The sequence below is a fragment of the Ascaphus truei genome, chromosome 13 (assembly GCF_040206685.1).
Source record: "Ascaphus truei isolate aAscTru1 chromosome 13, aAscTru1.hap1, whole genome shotgun sequence".
Lineage (NCBI taxonomy): Eukaryota > Metazoa > Chordata > Amphibia > Anura > Ascaphidae > Ascaphus > Ascaphus truei.
This window is the reverse complement of record NC_134495.1, coordinates 17,834,040-17,847,213: the sequence shown is the minus strand read 5'-3', so window position 1 is coordinate 17,847,213 and position 13,174 is coordinate 17,834,040. Positions and strand designations below refer to the sequence as shown.

The window sequence follows — 13,174 nt, the reverse complement described above, 5'->3', positions numbered from 1 at the left end:
TGTTTAGGGAGGAGTTAACTCCTCCTGCTATCCACCCGGTAGGCATAAACACCCACCACAGGCCAAATACCACCTTCACCCACCCCCGCTACCCACAATAAACATTCAAACACAATACTAGCCAATACACTGATTGCCTGTGTGGTTACTTATGCCCTCAATGGGAGCAAAGATAACCCCAGTGGCATGGAATGGGCACCCCTTCTACCCCTAACAACCATAATATTATAGTACACTAATAGGCAAAATTACTATTATCCAGATCAGGTTAAAAAGCACTGTTCTGCATGTACCTCTAGTGAGAAAATGTTACACATATTTTTGTTTCATTCCTAATTAAGCCCTGAGGACTCAGAGTTTAGGTCTGCATTGTTCAGTCATGATCACACTCCCAACCATGGAAGATATAAGAAAGACTCCATAGCAACGCATCACAGTTCTTCTGACCGATGGGAAGTAGACGTGCTGGAGCACAGGGGGCTTTTGTTGCTAATGTGTGGAGGAAAGACGATCAGTCTGTAGGAGGTTGTGCATAATTGTGAACTAATGGCGGACTTCACCACAACATTTGTGAAAATAGAAACCGTTACAGTTAACAGGACTCTTCCATACAATGTAGTTTCCATGTTATCAACAAAGACCAATAAACCAAGAACTATATTGGCCCTTCAAAGATAAGAAGGTAAGGAGATAATTAGAGGTGTGCTAGAAATTGTGTAGAGTACAATCTGAGCCTTCTTCATTAACTCAGTTGAATAAGTAGTTAACATAAACTAGTAAAAGGTTTCCAAAGGGCTCAGGTGCTGCTTGGCTCATGTGACTCACAAGCTATTTCAGTTATTAAAGCATTCATCAGTTGCATGAGTTTGCTGAATGTGCGGTGTAACCAGCCTTTAAGAGTCTTTCATGATGGTAAAACCAACTCGCACAGCCTCTTATAACCATTTGTAGCAATGTATGAAATCTGAACAACTTCTTTGAGGGAAATTGTTTGTATGTGCAGATTGGACATTTGAATGAATTAAAATAAACGATGAGCATATTTTAGTAATTACTAATGATCGGAATCAGTGTAAAACCTGCTTTAATGACAAAAACGCTGTTCAGTTGCAATCCCGAAACCCTGGAGCTCCAGAGGCCCTGTTGTGCATGTTTAATGTTGGAGGGGAAAACTCTTAAATAGGCAAATCCATTAAATATATGAAGTGGAAAATAGGACACAGATTGTGACACGTTATGGTCTGTAGCATCCGAGTCTATGACCTAAAGTCTTTTTAGGTGTATACTATCCTGAAAAGTATTTACTGATCACTTAATGGGACTCTCCTCTTGTAATCTCTGTTCCATCCCTTTTCCTCAGGCCATGTGTGAAGAGAACCAGACACAGGTCACAGAATTCCTGCTCCTGGGATTTCAGACACATGGGGCATTGAAGATCCTACTCTTTACTTTTTTCCTGATGATTTACATTATGATATTAATGGGTAACTTCCTCATCATTGGGCTGGTGTCAGCCAGTAACACCCTTCACTCTCCCATGTATTTCTTCCTCAGTAATCTCTCCGTAGCTGAAATTGTGTTCACCACAAATATTGTGCCAAAGATGCTACAGATCTCACTGACAGAGGGAGGGACCATCGCAGCTACTTGTTGCTTCATCCAGTTTTTTGTCTTTGGTTTTATGACATCAACAGAGTGTTTGCTCCTTACTGTGATGTCCTATGACCGATACTTGGCCATCTGCGATCCATTACATTACATGTCTATCATGAACCCCAGGCATTCCCTTCATCTAGTTATCTGGTCTTGGTCTGGTGGTTTTATGTCTATTTTGGTGACCTTCATAATGCTTTGTCAGGTACAGTTCTGCATATCCAATGTCATTGACCATTTCTTCTGTGATTATGCTCCCATCCTTCACCTCTCCACCTCAGACACGTCAATAATTCAAATAGAAACCTTCTGCGTCAGCTTTGTTGACACATTGTTCCCATTTGTGTTTATCATAGTGACTTATGTCTGTATTATTGTCACCATCCTCAGGATCCCCTCAGTCGCAGGCAGACAAAAAGCCTTCTCTACCTGCAGCTCTCACCTGGCTGTTGTGTCCACGTACTACGGAACTTTAATCATTATGTATGTGACACCGGTAAAGGGACAGTTATTGATTAAGATCCTCTCCTTGCTGTACACGTTGGTGACTCCATTATTTAACCCCATTATCTACAGCCTGAGAAACCAGGAGATCAGAGGAGCTCTGGGAAAGGTCCTCAGCAAATGGTTTACAGTATCACATATTTAACAAAAGTCAACAAAGCAAGGGGAGCCAGAAAGACAAATTAACCAGTTTCTATTGGTACATTTGTGTAACCAATCAAGGATAACACGGATTGGTCATTAGAGGACAGGGGAACTGATTCCTACAGTACATGCACCAAATAGATTGTTATAGATTGTATCAAGTACAATATACGTTTTAAATTATACTTCCTGAAGTTTAAAACCCAACAGATCATCGCCTGGCAGTAGTTACATGTGAATTTGGCTCTTCACTGATTACAGGACAATAATTAACATTAGATTGCAAGCTCCTCAGGGCAGGAACTCCTTTCCCCTAATGTTACATGTTTGTAAAAGGGCTGTCTACCGAGTTGGAGCTATAAAAAATAAAAATATACATACATGCAAATGTATAAAACAATGAATTTGGGCCAGAAGAGCTTACAGTCTAGTTTGTGCCCACTGATTGCATGAAAGAGATTAAGCAAAGAATAAAACAACAAACAGAACCTTGCTGACATTAAATGTCACATTTTCTATATGAGACAAAAAAATTATTTTAATATTGAAATAGCAAATAAAAATACCACTTGTGGGTAGATTGTGGGTCTACACCCCTGTCTGAGACGTGCGATTTGTACCCAGAAGTGGGATTCTTATTTACTGTACGGTGGAGGGTTTTTGTCACTTTTTTCGCCATAACTTTTTTAATATTGAAATACTAAGTTAGGGAGTATGACAATTAGTCACTTGGATATCATAAAATGTAGACAAGCAGGTGAAAAGGAAATAGGAAAATGGAGTGATTAGAGGCTGGGCTGAACTGTTTAAGTGGTTTTAGCACTTGTTTGGAAAGGAACGCACCATTAAATTCAACCTCAGGCTAACAAAGCCAATGGGATGCCCCCTCCCAACTCAATAAACAATCCCCCCTCCTGGTGAGGATATATCTTGTCAGGGCATCTAATCTGAGCATTGAAGGTGGGTCGTGCAAGTCAGCCCACTGTTTACTGAGGATCTTTGCATAGAATAGAGAAAAGCAGTAAAACTCCATGTGTGTGAGGATTAAAACAGTCATTTAAGAAGGGGCACTTAAGCCCCTCTTTCAATGGGACAGCTCAAAACTATGTCCTTTCTAGAAATTGCCTTTACTCTTCCTTTTCCCCCCCAATTACACACATCTGTAAAATCTTTCACCCGTTTTCATTTTACAAGGAAATATTGTAGTCAAATAACTTGTGTGGGGCTTCTGAAATATAACTACCATTGTTTATTCCTTAAGAAATGTCTAATGCGTCAGCCCAAGGCATAGCAAATTTAAAATCACTGCAACTCTGCAGGTACCACACATTTAGGTACCAAGCCTTATAAGCGGTGTTCTCCCGTAAGGTACCTCCCAACTTTGGAAGACACCTTACAACTGGATGGGCCATTAGGTGTCTTTTGGTTCTGGAAAGTGTATTATAGCAAAACACTGCTCAAAATAATAATAATAATAATAATAATATAATAATAATAATAATAAAATAACCCATGATCCATTAATAAGCCCCAAAACTAAAGTGGGTTAAATACTGTTGCTCACCATGCAACCGGACACTCTCTGCCCTGGATTCAGGGGACAGTCCCCAATCTTCATATCCACACACTGGACTTGGCTTCAGGAAGGGCTATATTAGGTATGAAACGTTGCACTGTCCTTTTTGTTATATGATTGTGGTATGTCAAAAAAAAAAATTGCATTACATAAAAGCTGACATTTTACAACAAACAACTGACCCAGTCACAGTTATCCCGTTTGTGATGTGCTGGAGCACCCGTTATTACTTTTTCTATAGAGTTTTTGGCGTGTCTCTCAGCTCCGTGCACTCCCCACTCCTATTTGTACTGTTCTTTTTCCATGTGAGCGCTGCCTCACAACTCCACCTGTTTTGGAACGCCTGGCGTGGTCCAGGGAAATTATTTATTTTCATCAGTTTTAGGATTACACCGGAAGATCCATCTCACAAACACTGACAATTAAAAATTCTTCACAAGGCGCTAAACCCCTGAGTTCTTTTATTTTATTCCAAATCCATTGAATATTAGCAAATGAGACTCAGGCTTCAACCGGACTCCCTCGCTGTGCTCTACAAGACAGGTAACAGGTATATTATACTCCTCATACTTCCTCCCAAGCCTGGTCTTACTGCCCCCTTCTACACTACTTTTGGCAGCCCTATCATACACCCAGTACCACAAGCACGCTGCCTAGGGGTCACATTCCCTTTCACATTCACAATGTAGCTAAAATCTGTCGTTTTTATTCTCCATAACATTACAAAGATACGCCCTTTCCTCTGTCGCTCTACTGTTAAAACTGTAACGTAGGCCTCATTCTCTCCCATCTCAACTACTGTAACCTCCTGCTGTCCGGCCTTCCTGCCTCTCGCCTGTCTCCCCTACAATCTATCCTAAACGCTGCTGCCAGAATCACTTTACTCTTTCCTAAATCTGTCTCAGCGTCTCTCCTGCGGAAATCCATCTCCTGGCTTCCTATTAAACTCTATATCGCTTACAAAATTCTCCACCTCTCTTTTAAAGCTATACGCTCTTCTGCCCCTCCTTACATCTCAGCCCTAATTTCTCGCTATACACCTGCCCGACGCTTGCGTTCTGCTCAAGGATGTCTTCTCCCTACCCCTTTTGTATATAAAGCCCTCTCCCACCCAAAACCTTTCTCAGTCAGTACCCCACACCTCTGAAATGTCCTTCCCCTCAATATACATCTAACACCCTCTCTATCCACCTTTAGGACCTTTCTTAAAAGACATCTCTTTTTCGAAGCATATTGGCAGCTCCCCTGGCTGCTCCTATACTGTACATCTCATAGGCACTGACCGTGGTCCCCTGCAGATGCACTTACAAGATCACCCTCCCGTCTCTGTAAGTTCTCCCCACTTACCACTTAGATTGTAAGCTCACCGGGGCAGGGACCTCTTTTCCTATTGTTTTATGTCTGAAGCGTTTATTCCCATTGTATTATAATATTATATCATGTGTATTACTGCTGTAAAGTGCAATGTACCTAGATAGCCCTATATAAATAAAGATATACATACATATACTCAAAAAAACAACATATACAGTCAATATCAAATATATATATATATATTTTTTAAATGGCAGATCTCAGCAAATCTTACATAATGGAACAGCTATGAAAGTTATTAGAAGATATTGGAAACGGTTGCATGCTTTCACGTCACTGCCATACAAATACTTCATTCTCAATGGGACCAGGTATTTTCCCTGTTGACATTGAATGGTAAAATTGTGCTAAAGATGCAGTGAGTTGAAAACCATTGCCTTGAAAATGCACAATATCTGGAGAGGGCCTGAAACAATTCTAATACATCATTTAATAATGTTTCACTGGGATTTGTGTGTGTGCCTTCCTCTGGATCAATATAAATACTAATATAGAATGAGGATCTCTTTTGGCTCATTTTAACATAGGTTCAACTCAATGGATGGATGTCTTTTTTCAACCTCATTGACTACATAACTGTGCAAATAGGAATATTTCTCAAAAGCAGGAAACTGTTGTACATTTCTTACGGCACCTTCGAATGGTTCGCCCCCTAAAAACATGCGTATTCTAAACTAGATTAGAGGTGGGAGGTGTTCTTTAATCTCTCGTCCTCCCTTGTCAGCATTGTACAGATACAGGGTGTGGTATCTTGGTCTTGTGTTGTTGATATTGGTGTATCAATGTGTGACCGTGTTAGCTCGTTAGAGGGTGTGAGGGATGACAATACCACCTTCATTTCCCCCGCACCTTTCCCCCCCGACCCCCATCACCTCTCTCTGTCGCTGTGTATTCCAGGCCCCACATATTACCACCTTACAAACCAACTACCTGCTGTACCTCTCTACTGTAACTATTTACTGTAACTATCTACTGTACCTCTCTACTGTAACTATTTACTGTAACTATCTACTGTAACTATCTACTGTACCTCTCTACTGTAACTATTTACTATAACTATCTACTGTACCTCTCTACGGTAACTATACAGTACCTCTCTACTGTAACTATCTACTGTACCTCTCTACTGTAACTATTAAATGTAACTATCTACTGTACCTCTCTACTGTAACTATTTACTATATCTATCTACTGTACCTCTCTACAGTAACTATTTACTATAACTATCTACTGTACCTCTCTACTGTAACTATCTACTGTACCTCTCTACTGTAACTATCTACTGTATCTCTCTACTGTAACTATCTACTGTAACTATCTACTGTAACTATCTACTGTACCTCTCTACTGTACCTATCTACTGTACCTCTCTACTGTAACTATCTACTGTACCTCTCTACTGTACCTATCTACTGTAACTATCTGCTGTAACTATCTACTGTACCTCTCTACTGTAACTATCTACTGTACCTCTCTACTGTAACTATCTGCTGTACCTCTCTGCTGTACCTCACTACTGTAACTATCTACTGTAACTATCTACTGTATCTCTCTGCTGTACCTCTCTACTGTAACTCTCTGCTGTACCTCTCTGCTGTACCTCTCTACTGTACCTCTCTACTGTAACTATGTACTGTAACTATGTACTGTACCTCATGTCTGTCTTACAAAATCACACCTCAAACATGCAAAAAATAGGAATCCACAAATGACACATTTTAATGACATTTATTATTTTTTATTATTATTTTTTATGTTATTATTATTTTTTCAACCTATATTTATACAAATGGGTGCATAACATACTCAGCAATGTGTATTGCTATTTCTCTGTGTGTCTCCAATAACACCATTAGAGTGTGAGCTCTTGAGTGCAGAGATTCCTATTTAACATTAGTGTCCCAAATTGGAACGGTAACGTTCTGTGTGTTTGTACTGTGAGACAGTAATATTAATGATAATACACGGCCATTAGATTTCTGGTGCTTTCTATAGTTTTCTACTTGCACAGAATTATTTAGATATTATTAAACATTTTATATCAATTGTTATGAAATATTATGAATGTAAGAAAATAGCGTGAAATAGAATTTTAAAATAATATTAATAACTAAATTTTAAAATTACACACACACACACACACACACACATATATATATATATGAAATTAAAATGCCGGTTGGGCCGGACATATCGCAAAAAGAATTGACCATTGTTGGACAAAGATGGTACTCGACTGGTTCCCAAGAGAGATTGAAAGACCTAGACAACGACCAAAAGTGAGATGGGAGGATGAAATCATAAAATGTGTTGGAGCGACGTGAAGAAGAGAGGCGGTGACCACAGAACCTGGGAGACCATTGGGGAGGCTTCATCCAGCAGTGGGGAAACATGGGCTGAAGGTGATGATGATGATGATGATGATGATGATGATGATGATGATGATGATGATGATGATGATGATGATGATGATGATGATGATGATGATGATGATGATGATGATGATGATTATGATAATATATATCTACCATATATATGAATGAAGTGAGCTAGCTATATTTATACCAATTAAAATTGCACCGATGTTTGTATATTCTGTCAAGTGCTTTACGTCTCAGCCCTGATCCCTGGTACACTGGAATTGTCTCAGCATTCTATGCTCATTGAGGTACTGTAAAGGCAATGTTGGTTATCACACCCGGAGTTAGCTGGCAGGTTTGAGCCTTCCATCTTTATTGTTCTGTAGCCTGCATTGGTAAATGGGCTTTAGTGGGTGGCAAGCCATAACTGTCTGATCATGGAAATTACCAGTCAGTTTATGCCTTGCTCTCGCTCCTCCACCTGCCGGAGCATGAAAGCAGATACCTACAAACAGTCTGCAGATAAGAAGAGCAAAGAGAGATGAATCAATGAGGGCTGGACCATTCTATTCGGCTGTTAACAGAAGCAATATACCCCCCCAATGCACACACACATAGACACACCTAGACATACACACACATATACCCACACACATATATACTTTCAAACATACATTCACATACACTCACATATACCTACGCACATATATACTCTCAGACATACACTCACACATATACACACACTCATATATACACTCAAACACACATATACACTCACATACACATGCATACACTCACAAACACACACCTAAACCTAAACACACACGTATACACTAACCTACACACACACAGACCCTCCTAGACATTCACTTCACATATACCCACACACATATTTACTCTCAAACATACACACACATTGACACACACATACATACACACACACACACACACACACACACACTCAAACACACATATACACATATGCACTCCCATACACATGCATGCACTCACAAACACACACATATACACTAACATACACACACACAAACTGACAGACACACCTAGACATACATGTACACATGACACACACATATACACATAAACTGTATACAGTACATATACATACATACCCGCACACATGCTGCAGCGCTGGCTGCATGAAATGAATATGTTTTTGAGTCACGGTTCTAACTATGCCACAGACTTATACCACTCCTAATTCTTACCCATACAGAACCTGCAGAGACCACTGCTGAGCATTCCAAGTAATCATACATTCTAATACTGAGATCTGCCGTGCATTGCTTCCTAACCTTCACCCTGATAGAGGTGTTGCTTCTTCGCCAATATTCTTAAAGAGAGACCTGTAGAGGGCCTTTTTTTTTGTTCCAGCAGTAAAAAGGTTAACACTTAGGAGCTTGTTTTTCTGGGATGGACAATGCAGGGGTCAGTTTGACCTTTAACCCTGAAGATATTCCTGTGGTCCATCGCTCACCAGAGAGTTGATTCCTTTCCAAACAGCAGTTACAGGTGTTACGAGAATGCAAAAGCTGAAGGTGCAGAGAAGGGTGGGGGGTTGTGGGACATTGATAGGGTCCTGGTCAAGTCGCACTCTGAGTCACATCCACCTTCCGGTCTATATTATTAGACATTTCTGTCTTTCCGGTTGAAATACCACCAGGGCTTCATAAAACGCCAAGTGGTCTATGTAACAAGCACAGGGAACGTGTTTTGATGCATTGCAACATTTTGTTCTTCCAGGTGCGTCCTATGTTACAGGCGGAACCACACATACCTATAGGATTCCTACAGTATAGCTAATCCAAATAAGGATATCACTTGTTAGCATGATCGCATGTCTCAGACAGGCCTGTAACCCTGCTTTCCCCATTATCTCTTAGCATACAGTGCATCCACTGCAGCTAAGGATTCTGGGAAATTACATGCAAATGAGCACACAGTGTCACCTTTTGTTTCATATCCATTTTAATCCAAATGCTGTCCCAACTTCCACTCTATTTTCCTCCTCTACTCCTACAATATATTTCCAAGGTAGTAACATTTTAGCAGCGTATTTTACTACCAGCTTTCTGGATGGTAATTTTCTTGAGCATCTGATACAGAAAACTTCCCCAGAACCAAAATCTAATCATGTCACTGTGTAGTGCTACCTTTATATTGTAGCCTATTATCAGGGGTGTGCAAACTGGGGGGGCAGGGGAAGGGGGGGGCAAGATTCTCTGCGGGGGGGCGGCGGTGACAGAGGCCCTGTGCTATTCCCGAAGGCATTTAAATGAAATGCCGGAGGAGCGGCGAAGGCCTCTGTAACTTCACTTAGGCCGTGATTATACAGAAAAACGCGCGCGGCGCCATGTGTAGCAGCACCGCGCGTCTGAAAAACAATATTAAAAAAACAATAGCAGCGCTTTTACCTGTTGCGGCGTGCGCGCCGTGTGGAACTGCAGGGCGGATGTCTCCTGGCGCAATCCTCAGATTTGTTCTTGGCTGGCGACGCCGCGTCATGTGAGCGGTTCCAGCCAAGGAGGGCGAACCGCTCACGGCCACGCCTACATGTCTCCGCTTTGCCGGTTCCCTGGTATAATCAAGATGCCGCTCAGCGGCATCGCGAGGCTGACGTTACCGGATTGCGCTGCCGCTCGGCGGCGTCTGGTATAATCGAGCCCATACCTTGGCTCAGGCGGCTTCTGGCGACATGTCGCCATGACAAATGACACTGCGGGTCACGTGATGTCGTGCCGTAAGAACGCTGGAGCTAAGGTAAGGAGGGGGGGGGGCGCGAGGAAGGTGTCGCGAGGAGGGGGGGGGGGGACTGGCAGAGGAGTTCTGGGGGGAAAGATTGCACACCCCTGGTCTATATAATACTGCAGGGGCGTCCAACTCCAGTCCTCAAAGCTCAACCAGTGGCTCATATATATATATGGTACCGTGTAGGTGTCCACGAAATCAGGAGACAGCACACAATCTTGAGCAGGTAAACTGTATTTTCAAAGCAGGGTATATATATATAGTCTATTGTATAACAGTATGCACACACAGTCTTCAAAACATCCTGATGCTTGTCCCATAGGAATAAGATAAACAGATAGTTACCAGAACCAGTCCGATGACAGAGAAACAGCACACAGCAAATAGTACTTAAAAATATATATATTGAAAATACAGGGCACCGCAAACCAACGTTTCGGTCCTCAGAGAGGGACCTTCCTCAGGACAGAAACATTGGTTTGCGGTGCCCTGCATTTTCAATGTATATTTTTTTGAAGTACTATTTGCTGGGTGCTGTCTCTGTCATCGGACTGGTTCTGGTACAGTAACTATATGTTTTTATATATATATATATCAGGAAGACTCCAAGCTTGACAAAGGACCGCGTTGTTCCGAAACGTTGCCCATTTTGACTAATTTTTGTTTGTTACGAAATACATTTTTTTTTTAATCTATACTTAGTGAGGGCTATGGGGACGTATTGCCCTATATTTGCTATTCTGGGCTGGAGAGGTGATCCTGGTTCGTCTGTGTGTACCTATCAGAATAAGTACTTTTGAACGTTATAGTGATTGGATTGTTGTCGAGTGCCCCACACATCTCTTTTTTGTGTGCGTGTATATATATTATTTATATATATATAATAATAGCATGTTTTTGTATAGCGCTGCTAGTTTTACGTAGTGCTTTACAGAGACATTTTGCAGGCACAGGTCCCTGCCCCGTGGAGCTTACAATCTGGTTTTTGGTGCCTGAGGCAAAGGGAGATAAAGTGACTTACCCAAGGTCACAAGGAGCCGACACCGGGAATTGAACCAGGTTCTCCTGCGTCAAACTCAGTGCCAGTCAGTGTCTTTACTCACTGAGCCGCTCCTTCTCCATTTAGTCTAATATATATATATTCATTCATCGTGTATGCTGTATATTGTGATTGAGTATGTGTATCACTGTTGTGTGGAAGTCTTTGAATTGCTTTCCCTTTAAATAATCTATTGTTCCTGCAGTAAGGACAGAAACTTGGGCCATGAGTTAGCAAAATTGCCCACCAGAAACCAAACAGCGTATTCCCTTCTTATCAGTGTCTGGGACACAAACAAAGCATGTGTAATGTGTAAATTTAAACCATGAAATGCACCATGCCTTGGACAATCCAAGGTGGGTGAACATGTTTAATTTTATTAGAGGTGTGTGTAAGTGTGTGGATTGGGAGAGTATTATGTTACTTCTGCTGGCATCATCCCTAACCTCATTAAGTGTAGGGTGAGGGGCTGGGCTATGTTGGGTGTATTGTCTGTTCTCTGGGATATAAGGTTGTACAAGTAGGGGAGGATTAAACCAGTAGCCCCCAAGAGCTTGGAAAGAGGCAGAGAGAGGAAAATTCCAATTCATACTGATTATCTACTTTAAGATTCCCATCTACAACAAGATTTGGACAGGGGAGAAGGGAAGAGGTTTTTGTCGTTTTCACAAGATCTCATATGTTTTGGGTAGTGGTATGGTCTGAAGAAAGGGGGTAGATCTTCTCTTCCAAGCAGAACATCTGGGTTTGAAGCACATCCAGAAGACTCTACATACTAAAGTACCAGCCTCTTGGGGTTAGCCGGGAAAATGGCAGATTGAGCACCAATACTTCCAAAGACTTCCCCTATTCTTCTTGCTCAAGGTAAGTGGTATCTTATTTTGGTTCAGTTAGTCCTATGATTCCCCACTCATCTGCATTGCTTGAGATCCCACAGTTATCTATATAAGCTTTCATTTACTATGTTTGGTGGTTGTCCCAATACAAATATGAGGCACCCACTGAGTTGCTGAATGATTTAGTATAATGTCATGAGTATTTTCATTCCTAGGATGCGATTCCAGAAGGTCTTCTCATAAATCTCAGGCTGTCTAGCCTCCTGTGGCTTAACACTGCAGGAGTTGGGTTGTTAACATATGATGATAGAACATTATATAATCTGAGGTTTAAGCCTACCGTTGTCATTGGATGTTGCTGTAAATGTAGAGTAGATTATAGTTAATTAATCAAATAGTCTCCCTGATATACACCAGGAGTAATTACAGTGCAAAGAGCAACACAGAAGGATCATAGAACAAAAACAGGTCTTACTGCTTTCAAGTAGACGTATGTCTTTCAATAGATCTGCCATGTGTCTCCTTTTTCAGAAGTATTTGACCAATTTTGGAGCAGGGGTCTTGATAAATCATGCTGACAATGACCTAGACATGCCACATGTTTGCCAATTATTTCATTATTATCATCATTATAAGTCACACACACCATATTTATATTTTAATAAATCCATAAAAAGTCATAAAACTTTTTTTATTAATAAGAAACCAGGAGCTGTTTTTTTTTTTTTAAACCAGTATTGAACAAGTTTTGCATCCAGGAGACTTTGATAAATGACGTCTTTTGTGTACTTCCTTTGTGTTTGTGTTTTTGGCGTCTCATACATTTTGTACCAACTTCAACCTCATTCATTTTTGTATTCGTTTGGGTTTTCTCTTCTCTCGCTGTCTTCATTTATATTCTCCATCTCTTTCAGCATCTCTT

General features: G+C 41.0%; 1 protein-coding gene across 1 annotated transcript; it reads left to right on the top strand.

Annotated features, from left to right (window-relative positions):
- Window positions 1-347: 347 nt before the first annotated feature.
- Window positions 348-2,378, top strand: LOC142464508 (olfactory receptor 11A1-like). The gene is made up of 2 exons (XM_075567889.1): window positions 348-682; window positions 1,361-2,378. Exon 2 carries the CDS (start codon window positions 1,364-1,366, stop codon window positions 2,300-2,302), a length of 939 nt encoding a protein of 312 aa, XP_075424004.1. The 5' UTR covers window positions 348-682; window positions 1,361-1,363; the 3' UTR covers window positions 2,303-2,378.
- Window positions 2,379-13,174: the final 10,796 nt, after the last annotated feature.

Excerpts from the sequence above, each read along its gene's own strand:
- LOC142464508 (XM_075567889.1), top strand. The coding sequence starts at position 1,364 with ATGTGTGAAGAGAACCAGACACAGGTCACAGAATTCCTGCTCCTGGGA.